We start from the raw sequence: 24,351 nt of genomic DNA on the forward strand, positions 1-24,351 counted from the left end.
GGCCTCAAAATCTTGCCGGTTATAGTCTCACCTGTCTATGGTGTACATTCGAAAGCAGAATCCATCCCTAACACGCCCGGCTCTTCCTTGACGTTGTAGTGCACTAGCTTTACTGACAAAAGTCTCCTCCAGTGAGCTCATCTGACTGCTTTCATGGTACCTGGAAAAATGTATTAACAGAAATTCGGGTAATAAAGCCCAGCACAAGCTAAACAAATCTAATTTTAAACTTAAGCACTGGATCTGGAACCAAATTTTGTACCCACCACCAGTGTTCCAAGTCATGCGCATGTGCACTTGCACACAAGTTTTTTGATGTCCGCTCAATTAATCTTATATCCCACTCAGGTTGAATCAGGAAGGCCCCACTCTGAATGCATATGTGCACACACTGCCTTGATACTGCCACCCAGAACAAAACACATTCTGTGCACAGATTAGAAAAAATTAGAGGGAATACTGCCCACCACCCAGGTGGCCACCTATTGCTGGGTGAAGTAGTTTGGAACCTTGTCATCTTGCAAACAAGGTGTTGTGGTATAGGGAACCCCTACCCCAGGGAATCTGATAGCTATTAGCTGACTAATACAGCCCTCTAATATAGGAAACTTGTCCATAACCCTGTAAATCTTTGTTTTTAATACATGTTAATAATTACTGACTGTGAATCTCCCTGAGACATTTTTGCATGAGTGCCATATAAAGGAAATAAATACATAAATAAAGTTTCCAGAACAAAAAACAAAAAACTTGACAATTTGGAGGTAGTTTCTGCTATAAAATTAGAGGACCAGATTAGGGACTTTTTCACCAAAATCAGCCCTTCCTAACCTTTGTCTCTCTGGAAACCCATGGCCCTCCTGATTGTTCTATGTCTTTCAACACCCCTTTAAATATTATTTGCTTACCAAAATCAAATATTATTTGCTTACCAAAATAAGAGAACATTCAACATTTGGTGGGGGAAGGGGGAGGAGAGAATTTTGCAATGAAGAACAGAAACATGCAAACATGCACTGGATATGCGTCTTGAGCATCATCTGAACCTGTCCATTGCAAAACCACTTTCAGTGATCTTCTCCTCAAATATACATAATACACTGTAACTGAATATTACCTGTTTTCTTTTGTTCTTCCAGTATCAATCACAAAAACAACATCAGGTATAGTAATACCTGTCTCAGCAATATTGGTGGCCAAAACGATCTATAAAAGCAACAAAAAATACTTCTTAATGCAAATATTTTTGCAGATACCTCATTCACAGATATGAAAATTATGACTTAGTAAGAACACTGTGCTCTGAATCCACTCTGTCCTAATTATGCTGACTGCACATTCCACATTCACAATCTCTTCTGGTTTTAATGTATTTATTAAAAGAAAATATCCTGCCTTTCTGTCGCATTAGAGAAATTCAAGGGGGTTAACAGCATGTATAATAAATCAATAAGAAAATACCACCACAAAATCAGTGTTAAAAAGTGAGCCAGTCCAATACAGCAACTAAGAGCATTTTGGACTCAATGCCTACCTACTGTCAGGCCACAGCAACCTGAAGGAGTTGCTTCTTCTGCAACAAGAGCAAAAGAATTCTCCCAGTGGCTTCACACAATTGTTCTGTTAATTTGGTGTTCAGCACAGGTGTGTCTAAAAAGTATCAGGCACATGTTGGCATTTATGGAGAATTTAAGTAGTGACACCTGGCAAGAATTTGAGGCTTTCCAAACTTGCAATAGAAAAATGTTTATTTTATTTAAATGGAAACATATATCATGGACATTTGAGATGTATATGCAAATTCAGCCACAACATGTTGTAAGGTATCTGAAAAACAAATCTTTAAATTTGTGAAGCCACAAGTGAAGCAATAAAAGGCAAGAGGAGACATTAATGAAAAAGGCTAAGTTCAGACATCATAATATAGAGAGAAATAAATCCTACCTTTCTAACACCAAAAGGGGGCAGTGTAAATGCTGCTGCTTGGTCTTGAGTGGACAGAACAGAATGCAGGGCTATTAACTGGTGTCTGAAAGGAACAATAAATACACAGGGTAGAAAACATAAATGACTCATTTTGTATTTATCTGTGAGATTACTTTTTCTGTATAGGCATATTAAAAACAGTGCACATTACATTAAATTTAATTTGGACTTCTAACCTATCTTATTGCTAGAAGCAAATATTATATACTAGTAAGTACAGTTAGCATTATACAATTGAGAATATGATGCTAAAAATACTCCCTCCTCCACCAGTGAATTGTTAAGAAAGGCAATATCCCATGCATTTGCCACTTGCCATATTTTCAGACACATCTTTCTTGATGCACCTGCAAATCCCCCCTCCCACAACCAGAACATATGAAGCTGCATTATACCAAGTCAGAGTATTGGCTCATCTCCTCCAGTATTATTGGCTTACGAAGTAACTCAAGCATTTCAGGAAGGCATCTCTCTCAGCCCTGCTACCCAAAATATATATATTTTTAACTGTAGATGCCAAAGATTAACTGGAACCTTCTGCATGCAAAAGATGTGTTCAACCAATGGGCTATGGTTTCTCATAGAGAAACTCATAGAGACTAGAAGTGTGAGCACTGTAAGATATTCCCCTGAGGGGATGCAGCCACTCTGGAAGAGCATCTAGGTTCCAAGTTCCCTCCCTGGCATCTCCAAGATGGGGCTGAGAGAGATTCCTGTCTTCAACCTTGGAGAAGCCACTGCCAGTCTATATATAGACAATACTGAGCTAGAAGGACCAATGGTCTGACTCAGTATATGGCAGTTTCCTATGTTCCAAGATATCGATGCCTCAGCTTGTTCCATGCTGGAGGTCAGGCCCTTGTCCAAGTTTCAGTGAAGAAGGGTAAAAATGTCTCACTTCCCAGACCTTCCCAGTAATTTGGGAGTCTTGGATTGCATCAAATTCCAGAGAGGTAGCCATGTTAGTCTGTTGTAGCAAACAACCAAAAACTAACCAACCAAAAAGAAGTTAGTTTTTGTCACCTCAAAAACTAAAACAGATTTATCATAGTGGTAAAAGCTTCATGAACAAGAGTCCTCTTTTCAAGCTTATGCCTTAGGCCACAACCAATCTATTGGGGCTAAAGGTAACACACAATTCTTTGTTGTTTTTTGACTGCATATGTACCAAATATCAGCTCTCTGGGTGTGGTGGAAGCACTTTCTGTTGCTTCCATTTTCTGGGATGCATTTTCTGTTAAGTGTCCTGTCAGTGAGTAAGTTAATCCCAGGCATATAGTATGCCCCTGTCTTAAATAGCAAAGGTATATAGGTAGATCAATGGTTCTCAAGCTTGGGTTTGCAGATGTTGTTGGACTACAACTCTCATCATACCAAATGACACTGGCCTCTGCCCAATGTAACTAGGGATGATGGGAGTTGTAGTAGAACATCTGGGGACCCAAGCTTGAGAACACTTTGAGGCAGGCAGTATTTTTGTGTAAATCTATGAAATAAAAACATGTAATGTAAATAGTTTATGCACAGAGAGAGAGAGAGAAAAAAATATTAAAGATGCAATCAACAAAAAATGAGGAAAAACACAGTTTGTGCATTAAACAATTACAACTCAGATTTTCACCTGAATAATTTTCTGTCTTTCCTAATCCTTTGAAAAGAAATCTCTCTCAAACACAGCATACCTCTCTCAGATTAATCTATAATTTGTATTTCAAGAATTCTCATTACCTCTCCCTTAGATTAAATCTTCTGTCTGTTGAAATGAGGTCATATAACTGTTGGATGTGAGCAAGGCCTGGTAGAAAAATCAAGACAGCTCCTTCCACATTTTTGAACTGGGGACTTCTATCTGCAAGGGTACACAAATAGGAAGCACTTTACAAAAAGAATATAAACACAGGTTGCTTACCTGTAACAGGTGATATTTTGGAGATCTGATATCATTCACAATAGGGGTTATGTGCCTGGATTTTCAAGCTCCCCGAGGTGCTCTGTAGCTCCACCTTTGCGCGCCAATCACATTTGGTATCTTTGGTGGGAAAGCACCCTTTTGCTCAGTTCCTGGCCAACCAGTGTGAAGATAGAACCTTCAGTTGAATGATGAGGTAAGTACATTAAGCAAAAACATCCAATAAGTGGGGAGGTTGGACAGGTGTTGTGAATGATACTGGATCACCAAAAGCTCACTTGTTACAGGTATGCAACCTGTTTATCTTTGTGGTGATCCGGTATCCTTCACAACATGGGTGATTAACAAGCTCCCCATAGGAGGAGGATGGCTGGAGGATGTTTCTTAAAGAACCTTTTGTAGCACAGCTCGCCCAAAGTTGGTCTCAGCTGCAGCTCGGATGTCTGACAAAATAATGTTTGGAATCATGTATGACAAAATAATGTTTGACAAAAGGCAAGGTGGAAGACCAAGTAGACATCTGCACAGCCTTGCAGATATCAGTAAAATTTATTCCTAACAAGTGAGCAGCAGAGGTAGCCATGGCTCTGGCAGAGGGAGCTTTCAATATGTTTGGAGATTATATGCCTTGTTTCTTGTAACAAGTAAAAATAAGTTGGACAACCCAGTTAGAAAGCCTCTGTCTAGAGACTGGTTGGCCCTTACAGGTAACAAAGAGTCCACGGAACTTTCTAAAGTCTTTAGTTCTGTCTATATAGAAGAAGAGTGCTCTACAGACATCTAAAGAGTGGTGAAAGTGCTCCAAAGGAGTGGTAGGATTCATGAAAAAGGAAGCATAATATCCTAGTTGACATGGAAGTCGGAAACTACCTAAGGTACAAGGAAGGGTTTGTTCTCATAACCACCTTATTGGGGTAGAATTTCGTGAATCAACTCTCAAAGCTTATACACGGTTGCTGCTTTCGGATGAAGACCCGGCCTTCACGAATAACACTGCCAAGTTCTGTGTGGCAGTGTGTAGGATCTGCTGGGTTGTGACTGCCAGGCCATTCCCTGCATCAGCTCTGCATAGTTTTAAACCACTGATTATTTTATCTTTTTTAGTGTCCCTATTTAGATGCTTTATTTTATATACCCCATTTCAGTCACCACTTTTTGCATTTTATATATTTCACATTACATAGGTTCATAATTTTTTAATACAGCTCTTTCTAAGGATAGCAGCTTTATAGTATTATAATACAGCTTTATACTATTAGAGTAGTAATTTTAAAGTAATATAGTTTTATGGTTCCATAATTTGTTTTTATTATTTTGAATCATGTTCTACTGTTCTATCTTATGCTGGTCTTGGACTGTAATGAAGATGATTGACTGACTGATTAATTCTCAAGGCAGTACAAAAGATGCTAAAGATCATTAAGAGGATAGAAAATAACAATGCTAATATAATGCCCATATACAAATCTATGGTGCAGCCAAATTTGGAGTACTGCGTGCAGTTCTGGTCATAGTATCTCAAGGAGGACATTGTAGAACTGGGAAAGGTGCAGAAGAGGGCATCCAAAATTATCAGGGGCCTGGAAGCACCTTCCTTAAGGCTACAACATCTGTGGCTTTTTAGCCTAGAAAAGAGGTAACTATGGGGAGACATGATAGAAGTGTATAAAAATTATGCATGAAGTAGAGTGGAGAGAGATAAATTTTACTCCCTCTCTCACAACACTAGAACCAGGGGTCATCCCATGAAACTAAAGAGCGGGAATTTTAGGACTAACAAATGGAACTACTTTTTCACTATGAATTCTAGAGAATTCATATAGAATTCCATGGAATTCTCTGCCATGTGAAGTGGTGAAGGCCACTAGCTTGAAAGGCTTGAAAGGGGGCTTAGACAAATTCATGGATGACAGCTCTATCAATGGCTACTAGTCTGGTGGCTATAGGCCACCTCCAGCCTCAGGGGAAAGATGCCTCTCAATACCAGCTGTAGGGGAGCAAGAGAGGGCATGCCCTCACCTCTTGCCTGTGGGCTTCTCAGAGGCATCTGGTGGGCCACTGTGTGAAACAGAATGTTGGACTGGCTGGGCCTTGGGTCTGATCCAGCAGGGCTGCTCCTATGTACCCCAGGACAGTCAATGTCCTACAGGATAGGGAATTCCTTAGACATCAATGGTGTGGAAGGAAAGTTGATGCTGAAATAAGATGACAGAGATATATGAGGAAGCAAATGGTTGCCTTCCTAATTCAGACATGGGCTTGGTCAGTATCGGAGTCAATATTGATGGTGTTGAGGTTTTCTCCTCAGAGAAAGCAACTGGTATGGTAGACACTGAAGTTGTTGTAGGCGTTAATGTCAGTAACGATGGTGGGGGGTGGGAGGTAGAGCCAGTCTCTATGATGTCTGGAGAGGAGGGAGAGGAGGAAGAGGACCAAGATTAGATTGGAGGCAGAATCTGAACCATAGAACATGACTGAGTTCGAACCTCATGTGGCATTGATGATGTTGAAACCGGAGGTGGTGGCTGAACCGGTGTCGGCAGAATTGGACACTACTCCTTCGGGACCATTGGTGTTGCTCTATGGAGGGACTTCAGCACTGAACATTGGGGTTGATGTCAACAAAGTTGTCCAATATTTAGCGTGGGATGGACAGTTGTCATCATGGTGTCTACGATGTCTGTCTTTGGAGACATGAGGCTTTAAACAAGTCTCTTTCGAGGTCTTAGCCGGGGAAGTTGCCAATACAGACTACAACTTTGATTGTCGATGTTAACGGGCACCGCAGCATTGGGGTCAGAGGGCATAATACAGGTTCGGACAATACGGTCCTTTCCAAGGCAAAGAAGGCAGAGATCGTGTTTGTCACATGAGGGAAGCATCCGGGCACAAAGAACATCTCTTAAACTTTTTTTTAGCATCTCTCAGTACAAATACTGAGAAAACAAATCCAACTCATAAGGCAAAGAGTAGAGATGAAGTGAACCATAGTTGAAAAACCAAGAATTCAAAACATGAATCTTTTCCTTTCAGGAACAAAGCACATCTGAGGAGTGAATCCTGAGGAAAGCGCATGCAATGGTGGTTGAGAAGCAAAAGGGTGCTCTGCCGCTGAAGATACTAAGCGTGCTTAGCACGCAAAGGTTGGGGCAACAAAGCACGGGGAGCTTGAAAATCCTTCTGTGGGAGCTACTGTGCAGGATCTTGTGGTGATCACACATGAGTCAGTAGTGCCAGTATGGCCCTCTTGCATAGCAGCATCTTTAGGCATTTTAGAGCTTTGCAGTGGCGCTGGTGAGTCTACACCACCCACCCTATGCTGTGGGACATCACCCATTTTATTTATTTACTCTAAGATTCATAACCCACCTTTCCTCTAAATTATAGACTAGAGAGACCAGAAGTACAAACACATAAAACCAATGCATTTTGTATCATACAAACAATAAAACTACATTAAAAGCAAAAGAGAAAAGAAGCAAGCAGAAAAAACAGGTTGCTTCCCTGTAACCAATGATCTGTTTGTGATTCGTTGCAGTCATAAGAATGGGTTCTGCACCTGTGCGGGATCATTCGGCAGAATTGACTAGCTCCTTGAAGCGCTTAGGCGTTGCACTTGCTTGGTTTGGGTGGGCTAGTGTTTTCTCCTCAGTTCCTGAAGGACTGACTTTTGGATGCAATCATTGTATGGAACCAGTCCACAGTCCAATAAAGGTAAGTAGTAGTGCATGTTTAATAAACATACAAGTTGTCACTCTCATACTGCAGTGGGGCCAGTGGGGTCTTATGAAGGCAACGGATCACTACCAGATCATTGGTTACTGGTAAACAATCTGTTTATCTGGATCATGATCCGTTGCAGCCATAAGAATCGGTCACTAACAAGCTGCCAGTCTGGAGATGGGTGAAGTATGCTATGGTAATACGCTTGAGCACACCCCTCCCAAAATTGGTCTGAACTGCATTGCGAAGGTCAAAGGGGTAATGCTTGAAGAAAGTATGCTCAGAGGACCAAGTTGCTGTGGTGCAGATGTCCCTGAGCTTGATGCCGGCCATATGGGCCACAGAGGTAGCATAAGCCCTGGTCGAGTGGACCCGTATAGTCCTAGGGAGCTCCATTTTTTGATGTTTGTAGGCCAGGAAAATTAGTTCAACAATCCAATGGGATAGCCTTTGTCTGGAAGTCTGGCAACCTTTCACCTTGCCCTTGTAACCTACAAAGAGGCGTTTTGTCTTTCTATAGGGCTTGGTCAATTTCAAGAAGAAGAGGACTGTCCATCTCACATTTAGAGAGTGCAAGGAATGCTCTAGAGCTGTCACTGTGAAAAAGGGTGGGTAATACAATGTCACTGTTGATGTGAAAGTCAGTAACTATTTTAGGTCTAAACTCAGGGTCTAGAAGAAGTACCACCTTGTCCTCATGAAATTTGGTGTAAGGAACGTCAATATAGAGAGCATTTAATTGACCCTCTGAGCTGACGTTATGGCCAGGCTGTCTTTAGTGCTACAAGTTTAGGAAGAGCCATTGCCATGGGTTCAAAGGGAGGTTCTGTCAGAGCAGACAAGACGAGGGACTGTTCAGTGGGTCTTCTAATAGGTGGGTAGAGGTTGTTGAGACCTCTTAAGAATCTTTTTGAGTCTTGATGCAAGAAGACCGTCTTCCCTTCCCATCCCATCCCATCCGGGATGTCGAGCAGATATCGCAGCCAGAGGAACCTCTGATAGAAACATTGGCCAACTTTTGTTGTTTTGAAGCTGTAAGGTACAGAAGCACTTGGTGAGAAGTGGCGGAGTACGGATGGAAACTGTGTCTCTGTGCATATAGTCAAAATCTCTTCTACTTGCTATTGTAATTGGCTCGCGTGGACACTTTGCGTTAGTTAAGGAGTATATAATTTAAAAGCCTATCCTCCAGGCAGTTAGGTTGAGAGTCCTGAGGTCGGGATGATGGAGCCCACCACCCTCTTGAGTCAGAAGATCTTCATGTTGAGGCAGACTCCTGTGGCGACCCTCGATAGTCTGAGTGCCTGTTGAAACCATGGCTGCCAGGGCCACCACGGAGCAATCAATATATGCTTTGCACCTACCTGCAAGATTTTAGCCAAGACTCTGTCCATCAAACAGGCGATATCACCCCTTTGTCCAAGAGAGACTGAACTTCTTCCATCAGAAGAGGGGAAGCTGGGGTATATTTGATGCCGCTGAAGGATGGCCGGGACAAGAATTCTATCTCATAGCCAATCTGAACTATATGTACTACCCAGCGGTCTGATGTTATGTTGTGCCATGCTTCAGCATGACTTGCCAGCCTGATGCTGTAGGCGGCTATAATGGAAGTTAGCAGCGGAGTCGATGGTAGACTCTTGAACTATGGCATTCAGTGGACTGTCTTGATAATCAAAGATGCTGCTTGCCAGTGTTGGTGGCTTTGGGGCAAGAGTTTGGGGTGTTTCTCATCCTCTGGTTATAGGGCTTCCTATTAAAACACTGGTACTATTTTTGAAATTCTCTTGTCTGTTTGTACGCATACTGCCTCCTGCCGAACTGGCAGTATTTGGGAACATTAAGATGCAAAGAGGTTGAAAAGGTCCTTGCTGTAAACTTGGGACTTCTTGAAGGATTCCATGATGGTATCTGTGGATTTACAGCAGGGACCCTTTCCATCAAAGGGTTGGTTTTCCACCTGATCCTTCATATCTGGTTGAAGTGCAATGGAACGGAGCCAAGCAGGTCTGTGTAACATGACGGCAGTAGTCATTTTGTGGGAACCAGTTTCTGCCAGGTGCTTGGCACTGCTGAGTTCTTGTATGGTCAGGAGGGTAACCCTGGAATAGACATCATTAAATTTAGCTAGAAATTCCTCTGGGGAAATATTGTTTTGCTCCTGATGTAGCTCATTTAAAGGAAGTGCGTATATTGAGCAAAACAGGCAGTGTAGTTTGCAATTTTAATTCTCAGGCATGAGGTAGGGTAGATCTTCCAACCCAAAGTGCCCAATCTTCGATCCTCTTTATCTCCTCGCATTGTATGACACCTGTCGGTTTTGGATGACAAAGCACAGTCCACCACAACAGAGTTGGGGGAAGGGTGTTTCAGCAGAAAGTCATTATCGTCTTCTTGGATTCTGCATAAATTTTCTAAACGTTTGGAGGTCAGAGCAGAGGTTGCCCATGCAGACTTTGCAGCTGTGGAAATTACTGGCAGAACTGGCAAGTGTACTGGCTGAGTTGGAGCCACTAAAGCAAAGAACTTGTAGACAGGGTCGTCCACATCTTGAGTTTGCTTTTTAAACTGCAGACCTAGAGCAGAAACCATCTCCGAAATTTGTTTGTGATAGGAATGCATCTCCTCATTCGGAGACACGTTGTCGCCTGGCACCACCTTAATAGTGGGGGTCATCGGGATGCTCTGAAGAGGATGTTTCGCTGAAAGTTTAATCAGACTCAATCATCTGTCAAGATGACAGTACAGGGTCCCAAAGGGAATGAGTCCTTGTTTTTAGGGGCTGTCTGCGTCGTAGCAGAGGTGGTAAGCATCATCATTTGTGTAGGCTGAGATTTTTGAGGACGTAGTCTTGGCACATCAACAGTTTGTGTTGCCATACATGTCAGAATAACAGGACACCTAGGCATCGAGGAATCCTCTTCTGTTCTCGGAGTGACCTGCATCCACACTGAAATATCCATCGAGGTTGGAATAGGTAGAGGCGTGACTTGGGCCGACATCGAGACTGACAGGTTTAGGCAACTCCGGTGGAGGAATCATCTGTGTAGCAATGGGAACCATCGACACTGAGGACTGGCGGGTTTTCCAGAGCCTATATTCTTGATAGTATGAGGAAAGCCTTGAGGGAATACGCTCAGCCTGCGAGGCATCACCTCCACCCAATGCTCGAGTTAAGCCTTGAGTGGACACATAGTCAGTAGGTACTTTCCAGGGATGTGGACAAGTTTGCATTTGAAAAGGTTGAAAGGCTAAAGGCGTCAAGTTGGTGGAAAGTCAACTCAGACGGCGACGTTCCCAGGGATCTCGGTATTGAGAAAGTCGTGCCTTCCTTGTCAATGTCGAGACCTTGACTTAAGAATCTGTAGAAAGTCGAGGCCAACGTGAGTACTCTGAGAGGAGTCCAGTATGTATAGCAGACATTGTGCAGTCCCTAGTCCTAAGTCAAGTTCAGTACCGTCAACTTCCATCTTGAAAGAAACTTGAGAAGTTGTAGCCCGAAGATGCTGGGCACAGACAACTGCTGGAGATGGTGTTTGTGCTGGAGTCACAGCAGGAGACAGAGTGTTCATGGCCTCGAGCGGCTGATATGGTAGTCGATGTTGAGAGCGTTGGTGTCTGGGCTGGAAGGCGAGCTACCAATGAGGGGGAAATCGGGCATCACAACAACCGATGTGGTTGGACAAGACTGGGGAGTGCTTGAGACCGAATGCAGAGCTGTTGGTGAAGGAGTTGCCCATGAAGGGGTAGAGGATTGATCACAATCAGTCTTGGTGCCCTTGTCATGGTGCTTCTTGGAGAGTGTCTCTCTGACATCGGCTGGCCGATGTCGGGACTTATGCCGCGTTCGGTGAATCAAACAGAAGGCAGCTTTGGAGTCTCAAAAGTTGTAGACGTGGACGTTGAGGTGAGTTCCGTAAAGAGTGTAGATTGCATTTTGGCAGATCCTGACATCGACTTCAACATCGATCCCAATATCGGCTTTGATACCTTACCTGATGTCGAGGGTACGGAAGTGTCTGCTGGGGATCCTGGCATCGGCATCCCGGGGTGCAAGGCATCATCGTATAAAATGGCCAACAAATGAAGGGCTCTGTTTTTTCTTGTTTGTTGGGAAAAGGTGAGGCAAATTTTACAACTAGAAGTGTTGTGGCCTTCACCGAGACATAATTAACAGAGATCATAGTTGTCCACTGAGGAAAGTTTAGAGTTACAATAGACACAATGCTTGAAAGTTTTCTTCTTTTCCATAATAGCAAGGAAATAAAGCTAATACTCAAGCGACTTCCGAGTAGTAGGTTAATAACACAGTCTGAAGCTGTTAGCTGAGAAGTCCTTTAGTTTGTTAGATAAGTTGGAATCACAAAGAGTAAGAATAATCAGGTCTGGTCCGAGGTCAAAGTGCCTAAGGTCAAATAATCAATTTTCTCTCAAATTACAGAAAAAAATCATTCCAAGGAACTAGAGGCCCAGGGTGCCAACACAGTGGTGGTCAGAAAGGTACTGAGGAGAAAACGCTAGTCTGCCCAAACTAAGCAAGTGCACCACATGCAGGGGGTGGGGCTACGTGCTTTGAGGAGCTAGTCAATTCTGCCCGAATGGTCCTGTGCAGGTGCAGAACTCATTCTTATGGCTGCGACGGATCACGATCCAGATCTAATAAGAACAAAGTATAATTTAGCTAGTAAACACAATTTAAAACGTCTTGCAGAAGAGAAAAACAGGTTGCTTACCTACAACTGATGATCTGGTAGAGATCTATCGACATCCATAAGAGTGGATTCTGCACCTGCGCAGGAAAACCTGTGGTAGCCATGCCTCAGCTTGCCGAGGTGTCCAAACCCCGCCCACACGCAGAGCGTGCTATTTAAGAGCGGGCTGGACACGACGTCCCTCAGTTCTTGGACGACCGATGGAGGACGACCGTCGTATAGACAGGTGAGTTCAGGCTTGATAAGCAGACTGATGAAAAGCAGCAGCAGCTGCCCAATACGCCCATAGCCAAGCAACACTACTGCAGAGGAGGAGGTCGGGAGGGTCTTATGGATGTCGATGAATCTCTACCAGATCATCAGTTACAGGTAAGCAACCTGTTTATCTGGATCAAGATCCGTCGACAGCCATAAGAGTGGGTGTTTAGCAAGCTCCCTATGGAGGAGGGTGCAGTAGTGCTACTGCAACTCCTGTTTAAGGATGCTTCTCCCGAAGCTAGCCTCTGCAGCAGAGCACACGTCTATGGCGTAGTGCTTGACGAAGGGGAGATTGGAAGACCAAGTAGCTGTTTTGCAGATATCCAGGAAACTAACTCCTGACATGTGCGCTGCTGAAGCATAGGCTCGAGTAGAGTGGGCTTTGATGGCTACCGGCGTTTTACGTTGCAGCTTGTAGGTGAGCAAGATCAGGTCAACCAGCCACCTGGACAGGCGCTGCCTTGAAATGCACAAACCGTTGGTAGGCCCTTTATAAGAGACGAAGAGGCGCGTAGTGGAGCGAAAGTCCTTTGTCCTGGCCACATAGAACAAGAGGGCCCTGTGAACATCCAATGAGTGCATGGAGCGATCCAGAACCAACTGTAGATTCCGGAAAAAGGTAGGTAAAATTATGTCCTGATTTAGGTGAAAGTCAGAAACAACTTTTGGTAGAAAATATGAGTCTAGACGCATGCGGACCTTATCCTCATGAAAGGTTGTAAACAGGGAATCAACCCTCAAATCCGTGAGCTCGCTGACTCGACGTGCCATTGTGATCGCGATGAGGAATGCTGTTTTCAGGGAAACCAACTTCAAGGGGGCCGTGGCCATGGACTCAAAGGGCTTCTGCGTAAGTGACGAGAGTACCAAGGACAAGCTCCATGGTTCTACTGGTGCTTTCACAGGAGAGTAGGCGTTGGAGAGGCCCTTTAAGAAGGCCTTACTCAGTGGACGGTTGAAAAGCATCTTGCCATCACAGCCTGGGTGTTTGGATGAAAGGGCCGCTAGATGAACTCTCAGAGAAACATTAGCTAAGCCTTGAGACTTCAGGGTGGATAGATAGAGAAGCACTTGTCTGACTGAAGCCCACCTAGGTAGAAAACCTCGGGATTTTGCTTAATGTTTGAAGCATGTCCATTTCTTGGAGTAATTTCGTCTAGTAGAAGCTTTCCTTTGGTTCAATAGGATGTTGTTCAGAAGCCTATTCGCCAGGCTGTCAGACGGAGTGTCTGCACATCCGGGTGAAGGACATAGCCCTCATCCCTGGAGAGAATGTCCAGTCTCATTGGAAATTGGTGATATTGGTTTCCAGACAGTCTGCGTACCTGTGGAAACCAAGACTGTCTTGGCCACCACGGAGTCACCAGAATGCAGGCTACTGGGTGTGACATGAGGCGAGCCACGACTCTCGCTACGATCGGTTGCGGTGGGGAACATGTATGGTGTCTCCCTCGTCCAGTCCAGCTGGAAAGCATCCCCTAACGACTTGGGGTCGTGACCTGCCCTGGAGAAGAAGCGGACACATTTCGCATTTTTTGAGGTTGCAAAGAGATCTATTGTTGGTCGCAGCCATCGAAAAAAGAGAGGGTAGAGATATCTGGAGTTGAGCTCCCATTCATGGTGGTCCTCCAGGGGGAAGACGCAACTCAGATCATCCGCTAAGACGTTGTCCTGACCCTTGATATGAACTGCCATTGGGTAGATCCTGTGTCGGATGCACCAGTGCCACAACTGAACACCCAGCGCACACAAGCTCCGAGATACTGTCCCGCCCTGGCGGTTTATATACGCCAGTGCCGTTGTGTTGTCCAGCTGGATCTGAACATACGCACCTTCCACAATTGGTAAGAAGGCTCGCAAAGCATGAAACACTGCTAGCAACTCCAAAAAGTTTATATGGAGGTGCGTTTGGCTTAAGGTCCATCTCCCTTGGGTCCGGTGGCCCTCGCAATGCACCCCCCAACCTAGCAGGGAGGCATCCATTGTCAGCCATATCGTTGGTACTGGAGGCTGGAAGGGAACCCCCTCCAAGAGGTTCCTGCGGGTTGCCCACCAAGAGAGAGACCGTAGGACTTGCGACGGTATGTCCAGTCGTTTCCTCTGGCTGTGTCTCTCTGGATGGAAGACCGAGAGAAACCATAGTTGCAATTTGCGCATTTTCAGGCAGGTGTAGTGGATCACAGTATTGCATGAGGCCATGAGGCCCAACAAGCATTGGATCGATTGTGCTGGCTGTATCGGCTGTTGCTGGAAGGAAGTCACTAGATTGCGTATACCCAGGTATCTTTCTTCCGGTAAGTATGCCCTTTGGTTTACGGTGTCCAGTATTGCACCTATGTAGGAGGCTATCTGCATCAGTTCAAGGTGGGACTTTTCCCAACTCACCTGGATGCCCAGGTCGTGGAGGACCGACAGTAAAAAGTGGATCTGAGAAAGTAACATGCTTCTGTCCTTTGATGTTAACAGCCAATCATCCAAATAGGAGTAAATTGTGACCCCTTGAGTCCTGAGGTAAGCAATCACTGCGGCCATACATTTTGTGAAGACCCTTGGCGCAGTGGACAGGCCGAAGGGCAATACATTGTATTGGAACACTTGGTGGCCGGCCGTGAAATGTAAAAACTTTCGATGGTGTGGAGATATATTGACATGAAAATACGCGTCCTTGAGATCCAGCGTTGTCAACCAACGCTCCACTTGAAGGAGCGGAAGTATTTGTTGCAACGCCATCATCCTGAACTTTTTGACGCGAATGAATTTGTTCAGTTGGCGAAAGTCCATGATGGGGCGGATGCCCCCATCCCGCTTTGGAATTTGAAAGTAGCGGGAATAGAACCCATCCCGTCTGTCCTCCCACTGCACCGGGGCTATTGCCCCCTTCTCCAAGAGTTCCTTCACCTCTTCTAGGAGGGTCGGTGATGAAGGAGTGAACCTCATTCTCGTGAAACATGGCACCGTCTTGAATTCAATGGCATATCCCGAAGATATGATCAAGACCCAGCGGCCTGATGTTATGTGGTGCCATGCAGGGGCATGGCGAGACAGCTCAATGGTCAGCTGCGATTGATGTAAGGGGACCCCCACTGGTGGGAACAGGTAGAGGAGAGGTGACGATGGGCGGACTGAGTCTTAAAAGACGCTTCTGGTTCTCCGAAGTCTTGGGACGCTGGGACTGGCTGGATTTGAATTTGTTTTGGTAAGTCCGCCTCTAGAACGGCTGGCAGGACTTTCTATAATCTTTCCTTTCCTGGGCACGGAACGAGGGGCGGTGCCTGAAGGTCTGACGCTATCTAGATGAATACGTGGACGATGAGGGCTGCGTCGTAAAAGTCTTTGCTGTAAACTTAGACTTTTTGAGCTGTTCCATCGTAGAATCGGTTGACTCACTGAACAGCCTCGAACCATTGAAGGGCAGGCCTTAAATCTTATCTCTCATGTCAACTTGCAAAGATGTAGAACGCAGCCAGGCGTGCCTGCGAAGAGTGATGGCAGCCGCCATTGCTCGCGATTCACTCTCCGCGAGATGTTTGGCTATGCTTAGCTGGCACCTGGTGAGGTCACCGGTGGCCTCTAAAGTCTTTTGGAACTTCACTTTGAATTCCTCTGGGGACAGGGAGTCCAAATCCGGTAAAAGGTTGTCCCACAAGGAATGGGTGTACTTTGCAGTGCACGCTGCGTAGTTAGCTACTTTTATCGACAAGCAAGCAGGTGCATAGAATTTTCTCCCTAGTACATCCAATTTGTGGCCTTCTTTCTCTGGTGGCATGGTTTGACATTTCCCTGATTTCAAAACGGTGGCGCAGTCAATCACTAGGGAGTTTGGCACTGGGTGCTTCAACAGATAGGTGTTATCCTTCTCCATCACCCGGTAGAGGCTCTCAAGTCTCTTGGAGGTTGAAGTGGAGATATGAAGCACTTCCCAGGTGCATTTCGCTGCTCGCGTGATGACAGGAAGCATCAGAAGGGCTACAGGAGTAGATTGTGACCGAAGCATGAAATTGTAGACGGGATCGTCGAAGGTCGCTAAATCAGAGCGGAGGTCAAGGCCCAAGGCCTCCACTATGGTTCGGACATGTTTATGGTAAGCTTTGAGCTCCTCATTGTGGGAGACGTATACAGTGGGGGCCACATCTGCAGGGGGCTCTACAGGGGTGTCCTCACCGTCTGGATCCGATTCAAAATTGGAAGAGCCATAATGTTCCGACGAATGTACAGGAGATGATGGCACTACAGTTTGTGTCTCCACAGTCATAACTGGGGCAGCATCGAGGGATGCAGTCTGTGTCGATACTGACCACATCAATGGCGGCTTGGTTTGGGCGAACTGGTGTACCACAGACAGTGAAGAGGTCTGGGTCACTGCGGATGCATAGGTGGGTACCTGGATCGGACGCGGTTGAGCGGATATTTGCGTCACCTGTCTCGCTGGTGGCAGCAGTGTAGAAGGTCTCCACGGGCTGACAGTGTCGCTGACCGGGGAAGTGGTGGTAACCGCCGGACCCGAACCCGGTACACGTGGAGGAGAATGGAGGTAACCGCAAGTGTGCCATGGCAGTGGAGTGTGCAACTGTGCTGCGGTGAGAGTAGACTGCGGCTGCACTGGAGGATCAATGTCTGAAGCAGGAAAACCTTGAAACGTTGAGGTCGAAGGTGTGCTATCAGAGGAATCAAGCAAAGAGAGCAGCGTGTGCAAGGTGGCCGCAGGGAGACCTACATCGTTGTCATCAGCATCGAGATCGACATCAAAGGTAGGCAGCGGGGACTGACGATGCGGTGTCACCTGCCTCGATGCCGTGACTACTGGTGTGTGCAGAGCAGAAGGCAACGGTGGTTTGAAGCACTTTCGGCGTCGGTGGAAAAGACGTGACCAGCGTTGATGCTGGGGATAAGGAATGCATCTTTGACGTCAATGGTCCTGGGATGCTGATCGGCCATGAATGCAGGGGTTGTTTCGATACGGCGCCTGGAAAAGTCATCTCGACATTGAGCATCGAGGTCGGAGAAGGTACTGGAGCCTATCCCTGTGTTTCTGCTGGTGAAGGAGTTCGGTCCCGAGTTAAATCAATGAGGCATTGGCGCTTATGACCCGGTGTCGAGGGAGTCAGTGAAGCCTGTTGTTTTGTCAACACTGAATGTCCATGCTGCGCACCACCCTCAGGCTCACTTTTGGTAGATGATGAGATACATTGTGCGGACCACGATGTTGTAGGCGTCGAAGTCGATGGCTTCGACTTATGGGAAGCCAAAGGCGATCCGCGCACTTGTGACAGTGTCGATGTCAATGTCAAAGGATTCAAATTGCGAGGGGTCAAAGACGAGCCGTGTGCTCGCGTTGATACCGAGGCGTGGCTTGAAGCTGAGGAGCCCTTTCCCGACAGTTTCGTCAGTGATGTTTTCGACGTCAATGGGAAAGGGCGAGGTGTGCCCGGCGTCGATGGGCTTAGCATTTCATCATAAATCGCCGCTCTGAGGCGAAGTGCCCGGTTTTTCCAAGTCTGTTTGGAAAACGACTGGCAAATCTTGCATGAGGTGACATTGTGTTCCTCCCCCAGACAAATCAAGCACAAATTGTGCAGGTCTTTAGAGGGGAGTTTGGCTTTACAGCCCTCACACCTCTTAAAAGTCTTCCGTTCCTCAGACATCATGCAAAGAAAAAGTGGTCAGGTCCGTTCTGGGGTCAAAGCCAGACGTAACACGTCACACAGTCCGAGTTAAGAAGGAGAGTAGCTCGCTAGCCGAAAATGGGTCAAAGTAATCAGTCCTTTAAAAAAAAAAATGAATGAATGAAGAAGAAGAAACAAAAACTCACGAGGGAGTTTCTCGACAAGAGAGGCGGCAGACCAAGGTCCAAACGCTAAGGCCGAGGTCGGTAAAATGAGTACCCAGAATGTTGGGGGCAATATGCTAAATCATTGTAAACCGCTTAGAGAGCTTCGGCTATAGAGTGGTATATAAATGTAAGTGCTATTGCTATTGCTATTGCTAAGGCGGTCGGAAAAGAACTGAGGGACGTCGCTTCCAGCGCGCTCTGTGTGTTGGCGGGGCTTGGATGCCTCGGCAAGCTGAGGCATGGCTACTGCGGGTTTTCCTGCGCAGGCGCAGAACCCACTCTTATGGCTGTCGACTGAACTCGATCCAGATGGCTTTTTGTTTAAAAATGGACAATGGAGGAGCTGGGTGAGGGGGCATTTTTAGTGAGGAGGGCATTCCAAAGTTGTTGTGCTATCCCCAAGAAGACCTTGTCTCAGTACTCAGACTTCTTCTAGAGGTGGGCCTCACAAGTCAACCTTGAGTCTCTGGCAAGTTAATGTGGAAAGAAATCCAACAGAATGGGACTTACTTCAGAACCAACATGCATAGGATTGCACTGTCGGTTGTTGCTTTTCTTTTTTAAAAATAAGCTATTAAAGTCACAGACAAGGTGGTTTGTTAATGTTGTTACCTAAGAATGCAAGCAACTCCAAGATGAGATCAAAGTTGATCTTGTAGGGATTCATGTAGAAGATGGCTTGTTGAGTTCGAGTGCTGAATTTTTGATAGTAAGGGCCTAAATCAATACCAGGTGCAGCCTGAACTGGAATATTTTCCTAAAAAAGATAAAAAATGCAAAAACCCACTGGGAATATAAATTCTGAATGTGGCAAACAAAGCAAGTATTTATGCTACTAATTTTCACAATATCTCCATAAAAATTACTGTGTTGTGCATGAAAAAATTGAGATATTACCTGTAAAATAAATAAATAATGTTCCTTTACAAAACCTTTTTATAGCTGAAAACAAAATACAAAGTAGTAATAATGTACCTTCAGGTGAGAAAAATAAATATAGAAAAACATAGTGCTGGGGGTGGATAGGGCCAAACTTTCCCCCAAAAGATACCTGCTAATAATTGCTGAAGAAAATGCAATTTAACTGCTACTCTGTGCCACATAGGATGGTTTGTGACAAAAACATTGAATACAGTTCTAACTGAAATAAAAAATATTATGGAAAAATGTATTGTTCATTACCTCAGACTTCTACTACTTAACATATGCTTGGATTATATGCTGGATCATCTTTACTAAATTAATATATTAAGGCATACAGTACCCCAAACTATACTTTTTCCTAATTAGCCAACTATTATAGCCCAGGTCACTCATCTTGGACCAGAACTCAGAGCCCAGAGGGCCAAACTAAGGCCTGCATTTTTGCCAGCAACTCCATTAAAATATTCCCTGCTACAAGGAATCTCAGAACTCTGAAAGACCTGGCTATTCCTAAAGGAACAGGCCAAATTGCTTGTGCTTTGTTCTCTGGTGATTGCCTTGGGGAAGGCAGGAGATAATCCTGCATTTCCTATGGAAGAATATTTACAATGTTGATGAACACTTGTGCAGTTCAACTATGGACAGCATGCGACTTCCATAGTCGAACTGCGCAGGCGCATAGTTCAGCCAGCCAGCAAGAAAGAGAAGCACCCTGGCTGGCCAGAGAGGAGAAGCCCGGCCCAGCCACAACACCCACCGCTGCAGGGACGCAAAGATAAGAAGTGGCAGGGCAAGGGCAAGGGCAAGGGCAGGGGCGGCCTGCTTGGGTGTCACCTGACCCCCTCTGGGCCCAGGGACATTTGTCCCTGCTTGTCCAATAGGCGCTATGCCCATGTGTAGGCCAACATCTGCAGGAGGGCCAAAGTTGACAGTGGTCCTTATTGGTCCTTCCCTGGCTTAGACAGAGAAGGACCAATATGTTAAGTCTCCAGTGACAATGGAATTCAAAGCAGCATTGGCCCACAATAACCATTATTGACAAGATCAGTTAGGAGAGCCAGTGTGGATTAGTGGATAGACTTGGAAACTTGGGTTCAAATCCCTGCTCAGCTATGAAATTCAGTGGGTGACCTTAAGCTAGCCCTCCTTCAGACGCTGGACTATAACTCCCATAATCTCCGACTACTGGCCACTGTGGCTGGGGATTATGGGAATAGTAGTTCAAAAACTGCTGGAGGGCCAAAGTTGTGCAGCCCTGAGCTAGTCTAACCCATCTCACTAGATAAGGTTATAAGGTTAAAAGCTTCATGCTGCCTGGAGTTCTTTCAAAGAAGGGTGGAATCCATATGTAATAAGTGGTGACATGTTCTTGACATACACTTAATTTCCTCCCAATATGGCTCAAATAAGACCTATTAAGTGACCTAAAGCATAACCTGGGGTGTTCATATACTGAATTCCTGAAAGGAAACTTAATTTTTTTCCAAAAGATAGCTGACTTAGTTTCACTAAATGGATCTTCTGTGAATAAAGGATCTCACTTGGTATTTTGTAATTCCTCCTCCTTTGTTAGTAACATTTAGGGTTATTTCCTCTTCTTCTTCCAAGAATTTTTGACAATATTCAGAATCTTTCTCCAGAACAAAACCAATTTCCTCTATCACATCTTCAACATGGAAAACCTAGAGATGTAGAAAATAACCAAATATTTTAAGACAAGTTTGCAGTACTAGTAAGGAAAGGAGAACAATCTTTTGGGCTCTGTTGGGGACTTAAAAAGCTTAAGATGACAAACATAACCTGGCCTTGAGCCAATATGTCTGTTCTAGAGGAACCAGGAGCTGCTCTGATGGCCAGTTTGGTTCTGAGCTCAATATAAAGTACAGTACATAGTAATAACATTTATAGCCCTAAATGACTGAAGCCAGGATATCTTAAGGACAGCTTCCTCCCATATGTTTTAAGATCTTCTTAAAGGGGCATGTACACAGGTTCATTTTTAAAGTAAATGCAGTACAGTCATTCACACAAAAGCACGTAGAAGTGTACAAATATCTGTACATTTGTACAACACAACTGTAACATGGAGAGTGGCTTGCTAATTGGTGTGCCCCCATATCATGGAACAGCATCTTCAGGACCATTTGATAATGGACTAGAAACTTTCCACCCAATGGATACAATACCCTGAGCTGTTCTGCATCTTCCAGGGCTGCACAGAGCAATTGTTGTGTGAAAGAAGTGTTAGGCAGTCTCCCCATGATGGTCCTCAGTGAAGTGCATTGGCACTAAAACTTCTATGGATAAGGAACAGCAGCCTAGCAGAAAAGATTTGGTTGCAGCTCATGTTGAATAGATGTTCAGAAATCTATGAAACTAATATTAATAACTAATTCTAGCCAGAACTTCAAATATTCTATGACATGTAAGCCATGGCCTTGTAAAAATCAATGAAATCATCAGGATTTATCATTTCAGCTTCTTTAGAGATTAAAAAAGAATGACTTCATTTCCATAAGGGCAAGATCACAGAACTCCTTGTTGCACGCGTAGACATTACTGAAGGATATCTTGAAGCAGTTTTTAAATGGCAGCCCAACTATATGAATGCATAACATAGTTACCTCTACAGGATAACTTCTTCCTGAAATTCTTAGTATGGGACAGTGAGTAAAATAGCTGGAGAATTTTTCACTGTCTACAGTGGCACTCATCAAAATAAGATGTAGATCTGAACGCTTGTGCAAGATCTCCCGGAGAATAATTAGCAAGAAGTCTGATTGGACGCTTCTCTCATGTACCTTGAGAAAACAACATTAAAAATGTGTTATGATGGAGGCAGAAACAAGGATTTTCTATAAAATATGTGGTGTTACACAGTTCCCGCCTCCCTTCGGTAACAGTGAAAATGCTGCTAACCTCATCTACTATAACGTGAGACACATTAGAAAGAAGAACATCTTCTTGCAACTTCCGAAGAAGGACTCCTGTAGTACAATAAAGTAATCTAGTGGCCTCGCCTGTTCGGGACTCCATACGGATTTGATAGCCACACAAGGAATTCTTAAGAAAAAGAAATAAATTAGTCTTCACAGGGTACATAGATGCTGATCTTGTTACTGATTAGCCTTTATGTTTTCATTAGAATGGGAAGTCTTGATCCTACAGAGCTCTATGGATTCAGTTCAAAATTAGCATTTACTATGTGAAACAGGATGGTATACTAGATAGGCCTTGGGCCTCATCCAGCAAGGCTGTTCTTATAGTCCCATTTATTGCAAGAAAATATGCCCCTAGTTAGTTCATCCTCCCCAGACTGCTTCAGCACTATGCAGTTCAAAAAGTTTAAGAGCCGTAGAAGCAATTTTTTAAGAGGCAGAGCCAAAGACAGATTTAGGCAAGCCCAGGGGGAATTAGATTGCTCCCCCAACTGGCACAACATCTCTATGCTGTATCAGAAACTTAATGCCATATGCACAAAATGATTTTTAAATCATCCTCCATTTCAAACATCTTCCATGAGGCATAAAGGTGCTGTTTGATAAATACAAGCCTGAAGCTTTGTATTAACAGATGATTTTACAGTAGGGACCAATTTTTGGTTCAGTTTGCCAGACAGATTCTCATTTAGTCTTGTCTCTACTGTAGCGCTTAAGGGACATGCAACAGTTTCTCCTTGCAGGGCTATGAGACCTGATCTGGTACGAGACCCAATTCAAAAGTACTTAAACTTGTGAAAAACAACAAATGTTCAAACAGTACAACTTAAAAGCACCGAACTGGTGGCTAACATTAAATTTATTTTGTGTCTTTAGTAGTGCTCCCCATACAAACCATAACACTCCAGAAGGACACAATTACATACTGTGAATTGATTCCACAATAATCTAATAGTCTGGAAAAGTCTTGATGCTCCTATTATATTCTCTGAAGAACAGCCTTGCTATCTATCTACCGTGTTTCCCCGAAAATAAGACAGTGTCTTATATTAATTTTAGCCCCCAAAAATGCACTAGGGCAATTAGCGGTACATCAGAAATTACTGCTAGGTCTTACTTTCGGGGAAACAGGGTATAAAAAAAAATCAGAATATATGACCCAAGAAACAGCTTACTCTTCCTCCGGGTCCACTTTCACAGCCCAGCTCTTCACATACTCTAGTTGCCAAACTCACTGCTGAGATCCTTCGAGGCTGAGTACAAACAATATTGCATTTACTCAAATTTCGCTCATTATGCAACAAGTCCTCTAATAAAAAATGTGGAACTTGGGTACTTTTGCCACTGCCTGTTTCACCAGCCACAACCACAACTCGGTGTTTTTTAAGAGTTTCTATGATGGAATGTCTGTATTTAAATACAGGTAACTGCTCTCTCTCCTTTAAAAGCCTCTGGTATCTAGTTGTACTCTGCAGTTTTTTAAAGAGTGCCCTAGCAGGTTCCAAGTCATCCACAATTGGGTTCTCAAGAGAAATCCCAGTGAAGTCCTCTTCAATCACTAAGTTTTCCCAAGTGTCCTCAGTGTCCTCTGATATTTTGGGCTTGCTTTCGAGCTGCTGTTGAGGTTGCTGCTGTTTCAGTTTATTTAACAGTTTAGCAATGAATTGGTCACGGGGCTTGTTGCTTTCCATCTTATTTTCTTCTTCCTTTTTCTTTTCATTATCACTCCATTCTAACCAAACTTCTCTGTATGTAGGAGGAAGTAACTGATGGACTGACTGCAAAAGAAAAAGAGAGAACACTAAACAAATCCACTCCAAACAGGGGAAAATGCGCTTTAACCTTGCATTATGATATCTACTATCAGTTTAAAAGCCACAGAAGCTATTTTTCAATAATCAAAGTTCAGGGGGAATTGGATTGTTTTGATTCCACTACAATGTTGCCACACTATATCAGAAATGTACACACATGCTATAAAATGATTTTAAAAAGAAAGACCAGGAATTTTATGCCGGGGAGACAGGAAGACCCCTGCTAAAAAGGTATAAAGAGCATTTGGCAGACATG

General features: G+C 44.4%; 1 protein-coding gene across 3 annotated transcripts in view; it reads right to left on the bottom strand.

Annotated features, from left to right (window-relative positions):
* The window catches only part of DHX29 (DExH-box helicase 29), a 67,681-nt gene that overhangs the window by 15,223 nt on the left and 28,107 nt on the right, over nt 1–24,351 (bottom strand). For all 3 annotated transcript variants that reach the window (XR_008316512.1, XM_053297579.1, XM_053297580.1), the window contains 9 exons: nt 23,457–24,059; nt 22,262–22,405; nt 21,967–22,143; nt 20,884–21,024; nt 19,031–19,175; nt 3,715–3,835; nt 1,945–2,029; nt 1,118–1,206; nt 32–160 (listed from right to left, as the gene is read on the bottom strand). Coding sequence is in view for 2 of the 3 variants with exons in the window: in XM_053297579.1 (XP_053153554.1) it covers nt 32–160; nt 1,118–1,206; nt 1,945–2,029; nt 3,715–3,835; nt 19,031–19,175; nt 20,884–21,024; nt 21,967–22,143; nt 22,262–22,405; nt 23,457–24,059 (1,634 nt within the window). In the remaining variant the exon portion in view is untranslated. The remainder of the gene's footprint in view (nt 1–31; nt 161–1,117; nt 1,207–1,944; nt 2,030–3,714; nt 3,836–19,030; nt 19,176–20,883; nt 21,025–21,966; nt 22,144–22,261; nt 22,406–23,456; nt 24,060–24,351) is intronic.

The sequence above is a fragment of the Hemicordylus capensis genome, chromosome 2, assembly GCF_027244095.1.
Source record: "Hemicordylus capensis ecotype Gifberg chromosome 2, rHemCap1.1.pri, whole genome shotgun sequence".
In the NCBI taxonomy this organism is placed as follows: domain Eukaryota; kingdom Metazoa; phylum Chordata; class Lepidosauria; order Squamata; family Cordylidae; genus Hemicordylus; species Hemicordylus capensis.